We start from the raw sequence: 12,101 nt of genomic DNA, 5'->3' as shown, positions 1-12,101 counted from the left end.
ATGAAAGGGTTGACAGCGGCTGGCTGTCAGAGCCCCGCTAATATGCGTGACTCTGATTGGTAGAAAGATGCTGCTTTCTACCAATAGGATCTTTGGGTATGTGTGGACCACTCACTGTGGTGGTCCACTTCAATGTATCCATCGGTGTGTCTTACACCAATGTGAGGAAGTATCCAAAACGTTTAACAGATAACCTATCTGTTAAATTCACAAGTGGCTTGCAGCCACTTGTACGTGTAACCCCGTTACAAGGATGGCTTCAACTTCATACTCTCCTGCCACGTGATCTGGCTCCCAACTATCTTCAGGGAGCAGTTCTTCGTCAAAGCCTAGTCGCGTGTCGTCGACGAGTCCGGGCGCGAGACGAGTCTTCGGTCGATCTCCAAACTCATCAACCAGCTTTAGTCGGGAGATATGGACGACTGGGTAGAATCGGTATCCACTGCGGTCCGGTAACTCGAGTTCGAAGGCATAGTCTTCGATCTTCTTTTTTATCCGGAAGGGTCCATGCCACCGGTGTGCCAGTTTCTTGGTAAGGCCGGGCTTGACTCTCTCCATGTACAACCAGACCCTGCTGCCGACATCGAATGGGACCGGCAGCATTGATTTTCGGCCTGCAATCGGCTCAATTCCGCCAGTCTTCGGTGGATCCACCCTGTCCGGAGAGACATATCCCCCCTGTCCCCAAACGGTTGGTGTGGGGCACCCGCCGACGACTCGCGAGTCGTGGGTGGCAAATGCGTACTTGGTTTGAGCGACAGGTCTCTTAGGACGGGGGTGTCGTGTCCCGTAGACGGTTGATCTCGTGCCACTGCCGACGACTCGTGATCCCGAGTCTTCGCCAGTATCGTCTTCTCTTTCCTGCTGAGTTTGGCGTTGTGTTCCCGTGCTCTGCGAGTCTTCGCGGTGGCTTGGTATTCCCTGGCCATTTCCATAGCAATCCGCTGTTGTCTGTTGACTTCGCGGCGCCACGCCAGTGCGTCTGACTGCTTCGGCGTGCCGTGTCGGAGCGAGGATGACATGGCTTTCAGCGTTGACTGGGCATCCCACCCGTGCACCAAGTAGAAAGGTGTTTCCTTCCGAGTCGTGTCTTGTGAGTTGTTGATGGCGAAGACTAAGCGCTCCACGATCTCGTCCTAGTCTTGTTGGAGCGGGTCTTCGACGTATACCTTGACGGATTGCATTAGCGTTTTGACTGACCGTTCTTGCTGTCCGTTGGCTTGCCGTCGGGAACTCAGCATTGCTCGGGACCTTGACTGCATCATTTCTGCAAACGCTTGGAACACTTCGCTCACGAACCGTGGGTCGCGGTCATGGCGGATGAGTGATGGCGCACCGAATCGTCGGTATATGCATTCTTCGAATGCTTGTGCCACCTTGAGTGCGCTCGTATCCGCCATGGCTTTCGCAATGATGAAACCCGTGAAGGAACATTGGAAGAGCAGCAGGGCTGTGTTGCCCCTCCGAGTCTTCGGCAGTGGTATCACAAAGTCCATAGACACTATCTGGAAAGGCCGTTCCGCCAGCACGTTACCAGGAGAGTATCCTTTAAATTGGGGGCGGCTCTTGCTGGTGCTGCAATCGGGGCACGATCTCACGTGCTTTTCCACGTCGGTGTAGAGTCCCAACCAGTAGTAACCTCGCTTGACTCGCTGGTAGGTTCTCACCACACCCTGATTGCCACCTTCCAGCGAGTCATGACAATTCTGGAGCACTTCTTGAATCATCGTGGTGGGTACCACCAGACGCAGCGAGATCTCCTCTTGTGACTCAGCGTCACGCCGACGACTCGTTCCCATGTAGTGTAGCAAATTGTCCTCCGACAACACGAACTTATCTGCAATTTTCCATGCATCTCTGGCGGCTCGGTATCCAAGTTTCTCGACATCTCGTAACAAGGTCTTCAGGTTAGCCCATCGCAATTCTTCGTCTTGTGCGGCAGCTATGCGTCGTCGTCTTTCTTCTTGGACTTCTACAGGATCAATGTCTTGTGCGTTATGAGCTACCTGTTGAGCTTGAGTCGTTTCTGGGGGTTGAATCTCAGGAGGTTTCCGGTTAGGTCGAGTCTTCGGCGGTGCTTCTGCTTGTCGTGTGTGAATCGGACATGTTTTTTCTTGCTCTTGGTCTGCGCTCGAGTCATCGCCAGTAGCATTACAGGTTCTGGACGTACGAAATCAGCAAATGTCTTGCGTTTCACGGTTGAGACGCCGTTGAGAATTTGAATAGAGCCTCTTGGAACCAGGTTTTGTGCTTCTGATCCTTGCGGCGGCGACTCGTAGATCACTTCTTGTATCCGATTGAGTCCGGCTAACTCTGCTTTCCGGTTTTCACTCAGAATGACCTTGGAAACTTTTGACTCCAAGGCTTCTGTTGCCAACGAGTCCGCGGCAGCATCGTATTCGCGTACCACGTGCAGGTATTTGACTGACCGCAATCGTGCCGTGATCTCCTTGTGATGATTCAGCTGTGCCATCAGTGATTCCTTCCGGCAAGCTATCACCCCTAGGGATTGCTGGATCGCGAGTCTCGAGTATCCCACGACCACTAAGTCTTCGGCGCCGTGTTCGATCGCGGCGAGAACGCCGTTGTTCATGCCGGTGTACTCGGCGATATTGACCGTGGTTTTCTCGAGGTAAGCGTTCGCTGCAATAACTATTTTCCACTCCGGAAGGCTCCACACGATCCATGAACAACTGCCGTAACCACCGTACTTCTCAGTCTTCGCTGACCCATCGAAAGAGACCACGAAGCCTGTATGAGTCGTCGGTAGGCGTGCATAGAGCAGGTTTGGGTCCATGCGAGTCGTCGGTGAGCACTTAGTCGGCGGGGCAACCAGTTCCAATGAGTCCTCGAGATCCACGAAGTTGGTCACCGTCGACTGGAGCAGCTGGGTGAAGGCACAGTCCTTCTCCTTGACTCGTTGGACGATCAGGTGCCGCGGGGAGAGCAATACTGCGAATTGTACAGCTCTCCCAACGAGTGACTTCGACTTGGTAATCCATTCCAATGTGGAGAAGCGAGTGTAAACTCGTATTGTCCGCCCCGCCAACTGAGTGTAGCAAGTCTTCAGCAGTAGCAACAGCGCTAGCACCTCTTTTTACGCCGCATGATAGTTCATCTCGGCATCCTTCAATACACGTCCGCAGAAGCGAACAGGGTGCAATTTGTCATCATGCAGCTGTAGCAGCGTGGAGCTCAATGCCCACTCATTTGCGAACAGCATGACGTGCACTTCCTTGGTGCGATCGAAGTGGCGGAGTATCGGCGCTGCCGCAACCTTGTCTTGGAGAGCTTGGAAACTCCGGCGGGCAACTGTGAGGTCACCCTCCGGCGCGAAATCGTCTTCCTTCAGCTGGTACAGCGCCGCGCCGTAGACAGCGAAGTCTTGGATGAAGCGGTTGTAATAATTCAGCGCACCTAGGAAAGACTGCATTCCCTTCTTCGTTCGTGGGAAAGACAGCTTAGTGATCGCGTCCAGCTTCTTCGGATCGGGCCGAATGCCCTCTTTTGACACTTCATGGGACAGAAAGTCAACGCGGCCTTGCACGAAGGTACTCTTGGTAAAGCTGACGCTGATCCGGCACTCTTCAAAACGACTGAGGAGCCGATCCAGCGTCGCCAAACAACTGTCGAAGTCTTCGCCACCGAAACAGATATCGTCCACGAAGATCGCCGGTCGAACACACGCACCAGCGACGACTCGTCGGTTTCGTTGTTCGTAAACATATTGGCTTCTGGGCTGTTAATGAGTCGAGTAATGGGTTCAGCCGTCTTCGAGTCGTCGCTGTAGTGCCTGGTAGGCGAGGTGACGACTCGAGTCGTCGGCAGTGCTCTGCCGAGTCTTCGGCGGCCTTCATCTTTGCTGCAAAGGCGTTCCAGCCGCCATTCGGTTGCACAAATCCCCACAACGCGTTGTCTATCATCCGTTGGTAGATCATCGGCGCATTCTGGAGGCCGAAAGGCATTCGTAGCCACTCGAAGTGCCCCAGAGGACACACAAATGCCGAAATCTTGCGCGCACGTAGAGTCATCAGGATGGCCCAGAATCCGCTGGCCGCGTCGAGCGAGCAGAACCACAGGTAAGTCTCCAGGTCCGTGAGCAAATCGTCGACGAGCGGCATGGCGTACTCCAGGATTGCCGTTACCGCGTTGACCATCTTGTAGTCTATGCAGAGGCGGATGTCTTGGCCATTCTTCTTGAGGACAATGACGATTGGCGAGGCCCACGGGCTGTCCGAGAACGCGATGAGCCCTGCCTTGAGCAGTCCTTTGAGGAGTTCGTACTATTTTTTGAGATGCTTGAATGGGATCCGTCGGGCCCGCTGTTTGATCGGCGCGTGCCCCTGCACATCTATGTCGCAGACCACGCCATATGCCGGCGGAGGGAGTGCATTCCCGCTTGCAATCATGATACTTTCATGGCGTCGGAGTACCTCGATCAGGCTCCTTTGTTGGTCTGCCGACAACTCGGGATTCTTGACGTTCACCGCCGAGTAGTCGAGTGTCGTCGGCGCCGGTTCCGATAAATCGGGGAGGAACGCTAATTCATGCGCGTAGTCCTCCAGTTCGATGTCCGCCGCCGGGTGCTCAGTCGTCTCGTTGCTTCTGTCGACGGTACCTTCCGTGGCCAGTACGCTCATTACTGCTATGAACCTCTGGTCGAGAGTCGTTGAAATGTCTCCGGCGTCTCGGCTGGATGCAGTCTGAGTCATCGGTGGATGCCTCTTCGGACTGCACTCTAGTCCTTGGTCTTCGTCGCAGCGCACCGTCGACTCAGCAGTCTCCAGTCCTGGTCCAGCTGCTTCTGGAGTCATGGCTTCATCGTCAGTCGTCGTCACCCCCGTCGAGTCGCCGGCAGTAGCGTCGAGTCGTCGGTGATGTTCCTCCGCTATCCATTCTGAGTCATCCGTCACCGACGAGTCGTCGGCACTGTCACGTTCACTGTTGACGGGTGGTTCCTCGGCCGAGTCTTCGTCAGGTCGCTGCAAGATACCTTTGGGTGTCGGGTAACTCACTTGTTCCATCGCTGGAGGCTGCTTGGCCAACCATTGTTGGTCGAGTTCAGCTTCCCACTTGAGTAGTGTCTTGTCCCGTGCGGCAGCGTATGCGAGTACCTGTCATTCTTTGTACTTTGCGGAATCTATCCGCACGTAGCCTTTAGTCTTCGGCAGCGACCCAATCGGAACCCAGACTATCACCGGGAAGTGCACCGGACAACTCGCCAGCCTATCTGTGGCGTTGGTAAGTCGAATCCTGACCGGACGTCCCTTGTAGAACCTGGTGACAGTCGGGATGAACGTCTCGGTTCGGCGGATCCAAGGCACGTGAGTCGTCGGCTCGGGTTGTCGCCGCTGTAGTTTGAACTCGTCCCATTCATGGCCCGGTATTTGCATTGGTTCCGTCGGACCGTACGTGACGTGGCTTCCTTCGGCCTCGTCCATCATGTTTTTAGTATTGATCAGCGGGATCATTACTTCGTCGGGAAGCTTGGCCGTCGCGTTTAGGAGGTCCAGTCGGATACCGGCCGGGATCATAAAGTCGGTGCCAAGCACCACTTCTACCCCGGCGCAGTGATCCATTTTCCAGACTTCATAAACATAAACGCGCTCCCATCCAAGAGTGACTTTCACCTTCGCTCGGCGAGTCGTCATCGTCTTGCCCTTGGTGATCCCTTGTACATCCATGCAACGTCCATGCCCCACTACTTCGCGGAGTTTCAGTCGCTTGGCAAGTTTCTCTGAGATGACACTGACGTTTGCCCCAGTGTCCAGCAATATCCCCGTGCGCGAGTCGTTCACGGCTCCGTTCGCCAGTGTCCGCATCCTTACGCGCTTGTCAAATTTCTGCGCCGACCACCATCCCTTCCGTTCTCCAGCTAAGAGTCGCACTTCTGGAACGAGTCTTCGGCGCGAGTCTTCTTGTATTGCGCTTGTCAGCCAGTCTTCGGTGGTATCTCCCACCTCTTCCTTATCGTCTTCTTCACACCATACACCTCCACCGAGGCAATCGCCTCTCTCCTTTTCCAATTCCGTCGTTTTCATGTCGTTGTCTTGCTCAGTCTTCGTCCATTCGCACTCGCCCACAAATGCAAAGATGCACTCGGCTTCAATTGCGGGCTCGGCTAACTGTAGCAGCCCGATTGGGACCAACCCAATCGTAGTTGGCGGGCTGCCTAGTTTAAATGGTCCGAAAACAGGAGTTCTTGGAGCTCGGGTGTGAGGTCTTTCTTGTCCACCTTGGACTTGATGATCTTGGTGATTTCTTGGAACACTTCACATTTTCCGGCGTCGTGCACTTGTTTGCGCAGCTTGCCGAGTGATAGAGGCCCCCGCAGGCTGCGCACGGCCCATACTGTAACGGGGTTACACGCACAAGTGGCTACAAGCCACTTGTGAATTTAACAGATAGGTTATCTGTTAAAAGTTTTGGATACTTCCTCGCCTTGGTGTAAGACACACCAATGGATACATTGAAGTGGACCACCACAGTGAGTGGTCCACACATACCCAAAAGATCCTATTGGTAGAAAGCAGCATCTTTCTACCAATCAGAGACATGTATATTAGCGGAGCTCTGACAGCCAGCCGCTGCCAACCCTTTCATAGATGATAAACAGTTTTTAGCAGATCTTAGAGGAAGATCAATTTACAAGCAATACAGTTCTCATTTTACCTAATCTAAGTCACTTGGAATCCCTTCTTATTTAACTTATATTTGTGTATTCAAATATAATTAACCTAAGTAATTACTAAGTATTTACGCTTCCTCATACACGTAGCGCGACGTGTAAGCTAAAGTAGTGAGCCAAGTTAGACCCACTACACCTGGTAGCACTTTGTAGTCCGTCCAACGACCGACTGCTTGACGTTCGTACGCGGTGTACGAACGCGGAGCCGAGAACCACATGAGCACGGAGGTGCCCATGGAGAGCTCCAACACACCTGCAACGCATGTTGCACGCGCTGACTGCCCCCACCTGTCTGACCCAGAGTGGGAGGCCCTCCAACGACTGTCAACAGTCATTGGAGAAGCGGCGATAGCTACAATGCTGCGTACGCTATCGCCGACGGAGCAACATAGTGTTGCTCTGGGGTTCATCATGAAGGAGCAGCGTGATGCTGCTTCCTCAGTAACGGCGTCGTCAGGGACGACACCGCGTGCTCAACCATTAAAGTTGAGCGTAAGCAATTACGTGGGAAGAGAGGGCGAGCCTCTCCTCCGATGGCTTGTCGAACTCGACACAGCCATAGCGGCTCGACGCATCGTCGACCCGCTGTCGAAGGTCGCATTCGCCATGTCCTGCCTTGGCGGACGCGCAAGGAGTTGGGCGTATGGACGCCGACTCTCCGATCCTACGTGCTTCAGCACGTACGAAGTGTTCAAAGAGGAGCTCAAACAAGCGTTTGAGCCCCCGCAAAACGAGTTCCGGTCGAGGGCGGAGTTCCTCGACCTTCAGCAGGGTAAGCATGACGTCCATGCTTACGCGCAGCGCGCACGATATTTGGTATCAAATATCGTGACTAACGCGATTGACGAGGCGACCAAGGTCGTCACGTTCATGAAAGGACTTAGAGATGGGCCCGTGAAGACCTTCGAGAGTACCCGAGTACTCTCGAAGCTGCAATCACCCTTGCCATGCAAGAAGAGTTTAGCCTGCGACAGGCTAAACTCCATGTAAATGTACCGAGGCCCGGTAGCGAGGACGGGAGGTCCGGAACCAAAGGACCTCTCGAACGCAACAACTGCTGGTTACCAGCAGCAGGGAGGCAACGTGCGATGCTTCCGTTGCGGAAGGATCGGTCACTTTGCACGGGAGTGCACAGCTCCCATGCCCCTGGAGATGGCCGTCGTGGCGATGCTAGGCATCGCCGCGGACTAACAAAACGCGAACATCCAGTAGGCGCGGGGCGCCCTACTGGAAATGCAGTCGCGCGTGCCGACATTGGGCACGCGACACTGAGGACTGCAGCCCCGAGTGAGACCAGCTCTCACTGCAAGAAACAAGATGACAGGCCGAACCTAGTCATCTTGAAAGGTTTACTCGAAGAGAGCGAGTGACTCTCTTCGAGCTTTGGTAGATTCAGGCGCGTCGAACAACTTTGTTCGACTACGAAGCCTGTCGAGACTTGACTTCGAGGAAGTAAGTGTACCTCGAAGTCTTCTGGAGGTACGACTGGCAACAGGTGCCATCGTGAAGACCGAGAAGCGCGTCGTGAACGTGCGCTTCTCGTACAAACAACGAGTGTTTGTCGAACGCTTTATCGTCCTGGACCTGGACGATAAGTTCGACGTGGTAATGGGCATGCCGTGCAAACCACGGTATGATCCGGTGATAGACTGGAAGAAGCGCACGCTCGTGCGCTTCGGACGCGACAGCGGAACAGAGAGCGATGGCCCTGTTACCGCAGCGCACGCACCAACAGGTGCGCGCGGCTCACCAGTCGAGACAGCGCTTAATGCTGCTGTCCCGGAGTGCCCAAGAAGTGCGCGAGGGCGCACACAAGCGAGACCCACGTCGGCAATGCTGCCGACGTCGGAAGAAAAAGATGTGTTGGTTCCGGGAACCAACACCCACGTTCAAGCGTGTAAGGGACAGTCCCTGACCCAAAGCGGTCAGGTCGACGACGACGCGTCGGCTCCGGGAGCCGACGCACCCTCGGTCAAGAGGAGCTCCGCCAATGAATGGAGTCGAGGTGACGAAGGCGTGTCAACTCCGGGAGTTGACGCTGCAAACAGTGCGGACGGTTGCAAACGTACCGCACTGACGCAATTTGCATGCTGTTGTGCAGCCGGGCTGCACGACGAAGCGCCATGCGATCAAGCCGGGCTTGATATCGCGCGCCCGCAGACAGGGTCTGCCGGCGAAGGGACACGTTACCGTGCAGCCGGGCTGCACGAAGGAAAATGCGGTCAAGCCGGGCTTGATACCGCGCGCCCGCGGACAGGGTCCGCCGGTGAACAACTGTCCACGGCCGGGCCTGGACCAGAAGAACAACTTTGCGGAGCCGGGCTCCGCACAACAAGAAGACGGCGCAAGCGGAAAACGCTGCGCAAGTCTCGGTCCGGGACCGAGACGCAACAAGAGCAGTCTGCTGGGCAGACTGCGGCGGTGACGCCGAATGTCAAGACGCTAAGCGTCTTGACGCGCACCGATACTGGATTCCAGTATCGAGAGATGGAACTCGCTAGTCCTCCTCCGACGGCGTCGGAGTTGACATCGCTTCCAGCCATGAGCTGGAAGCGCTTCACGCGCGACTTGCACGATGGACGCATCGAGCAAGTCTGCGTTCTTTCGGACAGCGAAAGAACGGCGAGCGAGAGCGAAGAGCTGAGGCAGCTCTTCGTGGGAAGTACCACTGAGAGTGAAGACACTCTCAGTGCGAAGACAAAGCGAGAGCGCTTCGAGGAACAAGGTTGGGACTCGCTGAAGTCGAGTCCCTATTACGAATTGTTGAGGAAGACGTACTCCCGGAAGAGATTCCTGCGGAGCTTCCGCAGGATAAGGGCATTCAGCACGAGATTGATCTCGTGCCGGGCACGAAGTACTGTGTCACGCGGCAGTGGCCACTGCCGCGAGAGCAAGTGAAAGCGATCGACGACTTCTTTGAAAGTCGTCGTAAAGCAGGACAAGTGCGGGAATCAAAGTCCCCGCACAGTGCTCCGACGTTCTGTGTCAAAACGCCACAGGGCGGATGGCGCATCGTTCATGCCTACAACAAGCTGAACGATGCGACGGTACCGGCGCAGACGCCGATACCGCGAAAGGATGTTATCATCGATTCGATGGCCGGGAGCACCGTTTACAGTGCTCTCGACTTGCGAGATGGATTTTATCAAATCCTAATGCGTGAGAGCGATATCCCTCTCACGGCAGTGAGCACGCCAAGCGGCATGCTCTGGGAATGGCTAGTAATGCCACAGGGGCTTAAGAATGCCCCTGCGACTTTCAACAGGTGCGTGACGCACTTGTTGCGCTCGGTGCGCGACTTCGCGCCGAGCTACTTCGATGATGTATTCATCCACAGCCGGGCTGTGGACGGGAAGACCGACGTAGAGATGCACAGGGTGCATCTCCGGAAGCTACTTGAGCTTATGCGAAAGCATAAGCTCTACGCGAATCTGAAGAAGTGTATCTTCGGGGCGAGCGAGATACCCGTCCTCGGGTGTCTCGTAGGGAAGAATGGTGTTCGCCCCGACCCGGAAAAGGTCAGAGTGATCAATGAATGGCCAACGCCTTCAAGTGTCAAGGAACTGAGGCAGTTCCTTGGCTTGGCCACGTACTTGTGCAAGTACGTGGAGGACTATGCGGGCAAGATCCGCCCGCTGTCACAGCTTCTTAAGAAAGAAGCTGTGTGGAATTGGACAACCGATTGCCAAAAGGCATTCGATGCAGTCAAGCGGGGCTTGACTGAGGCGCCGATCTTGGCAGTGGCTGACCAAGATCGCCCATTTCACGTAGTGTGTGACGCATCCGATTTCGCGATCGGATGCGCGTTGATGCAGCACGATCACGAGGGCCTTGATCGTGTCGTCTACTACCAATCACGTCAGCTGAAGCCAGCTGAGCGCAACTATCCGGTGCACGACAAGGAACTCCTTGCCATGAAGTACGCACTCGCAAAGTTCCGAGTGTATTTGCTTGGAAGTAGACCATTTGTGGTCTACACCGACCATGCTTCACTGCGCACCGCAGTGAAGTCGCCACACATTTCACAAAGAATGGCGAGATGGCTCTCATTCTTTGCGGAGTATAACTTCCGGGTCGAATACAAACCCGGAAGATTGAACGTGGTGGCCGACGCGTTATCACGTCGGCCGGACTATGCAGAAGCTGTTGACGCCAATGCCATTGACGCCATGCGATCGAGCAAACCCACATCATCTCTGTTGGATGATGTGAAGGCCGCGTACGCGCACGACGCGGACGCGAAGCTCTTGCTGGCCTATGGCACAGCGCCTTCTGACAAGTCCCGTCAGAAGCTGCCCAAGCACCTTCGAGCGCGTGCACACCGCTTTCGTGTGCACGACGGACTACTGCTTTACAATGCAGTCGACGACAACGCGGATCGCGTTGTCGTGCCAAATGACCATGACCTGCGACTCAGGATCATGTACGAGTATCATGATGCCCCGACTGCGGGACATCTCGGACGTGAGAAGACTTACGTCCTTCTCACCCGCGACCTCTACTGGCACCACCAGTATAAGTGGGTGCGCAAGTACATCCGTGCTTGCGAGGTCTGCCAACGCGTGAAGCCTGCGCCATTCGCGCAGGCTCCACTGCAATCACTACCGACTCCGTCGGAGTGTTGGAAGTCCATGTCTTTGGACTTCATCTTTGGTCTTCCCCCGGATAGCGGAGGGAACACCGGTATTGTGGTCTTCGTCGACCGCTTCAGCAAGATGGTACATCTTGCTGCGGTGCCAGCAGAGGTGACCGCGAAGCAGACGGCCCGTCTGCTCGTCGACATGGTGTTCAAACACCATGGCATGCCGTCCGACATCGTGTCGGACAGAGACCCGCGCTTCACAGCGCACCTGTGGCAAGAAGTGTTTACACTTCTTGGGAGCCAGCTTTCCATGTCGACTGCGGATCATCCGCAGACGGACGGTCAAACCGAGCGCGTGAATCGCGTGCTCGTCGATAAGTTGAAGAGCTACGCTCACTCGTTCCAATACTGGAGCGAGTGCTTATCGATGGCAGAGTTTGCCATCAACAACTCAGTGCATGCCTCGACCGGGCATACACCGTTCTACGTGAATGCCATGCGGCATCCACGTCTACCGAGTTTACTCGGAGTGATGGCTCCCACTTTAAGTGGGGGAGGATCTACGACTGCAATACAGCAGCCGCAGAAACCGCTGACACTTGCACAGTGTCAGCTGCAATAATGGACAAACCACATGAGTCTGCGCAGGTCGCAGACTCCCCCAACAACAAGGCCAACGACCACGGGTCTGCGCAGGGCGCAGACACCGCAAAGAACCACGCAGAGGCCGGGCCTCTAGCGGAGAGCGAGCTGAATGACTTCAGCTCGGATGCAATCAGTTTCATCACCAAAAGACAAGCCGTAATCCGGTTCGTTCAAGACACAATAGCA

General features: G+C 55.2%; 3 protein-coding genes across 3 annotated transcripts; 1 reads left to right on the top strand and 2 right to left on the bottom strand.

The window, feature by feature from the left end:
• Window positions 1-3,097: 3,097 nt before the first annotated feature.
• Window positions 3,098-5,024, bottom strand: IUM83_11294 (reverse transcriptase; the record flags this gene model as incomplete). Its single annotated transcript, XM_067935843.1, has 3 exons — window positions 3,098-3,734; window positions 3,814-4,283; window positions 4,434-5,024. 3 exons carry the CDS (start codon window positions 5,022-5,024, stop codon window positions 3,098-3,100), a joined length of 1,698 nt encoding a protein of 565 aa, XP_067785019.1.
• Window positions 5,025-5,117: 93 nt separating this feature from the next.
• IUM83_11293 (uncharacterized protein) lies at window positions 5,118-5,822 on the bottom strand (the record flags this gene model as incomplete). Its single annotated transcript, XM_067935842.1, has 1 exon — window positions 5,118-5,822. The coding sequence occupies one exon, from the start codon at window positions 5,820-5,822 to the stop codon at window positions 5,118-5,120; it is 705 nt and encodes a 234-aa protein (XP_067785022.1).
• Window positions 5,823-8,116: 2,294 nt separating this feature from the next.
• On the top strand, window positions 8,117-11,892 carry IUM83_11292 (reverse transcriptase; the record flags this gene model as incomplete). Its single annotated transcript, XM_067935841.1, has 3 exons — window positions 8,117-8,423; window positions 8,790-9,413; window positions 9,476-11,892. 3 exons carry the CDS (start codon window positions 8,117-8,119, stop codon window positions 11,890-11,892), a joined length of 3,348 nt encoding a protein of 1,115 aa, XP_067785002.1.
• Window positions 11,893-12,101: the final 209 nt, after the last annotated feature.

This window comes from Phytophthora cinnamomi (genome assembly GCF_018691715.1).
Source record: "Phytophthora cinnamomi strain GKB4 chromosome Unknown Contig83, whole genome shotgun sequence".
NCBI lineage: Eukaryota > Oomycota > Peronosporomycetes > Peronosporales > Peronosporaceae > Phytophthora > Phytophthora cinnamomi.
This window is presented reverse-complemented; position numbering and strand designations above follow the sequence as displayed.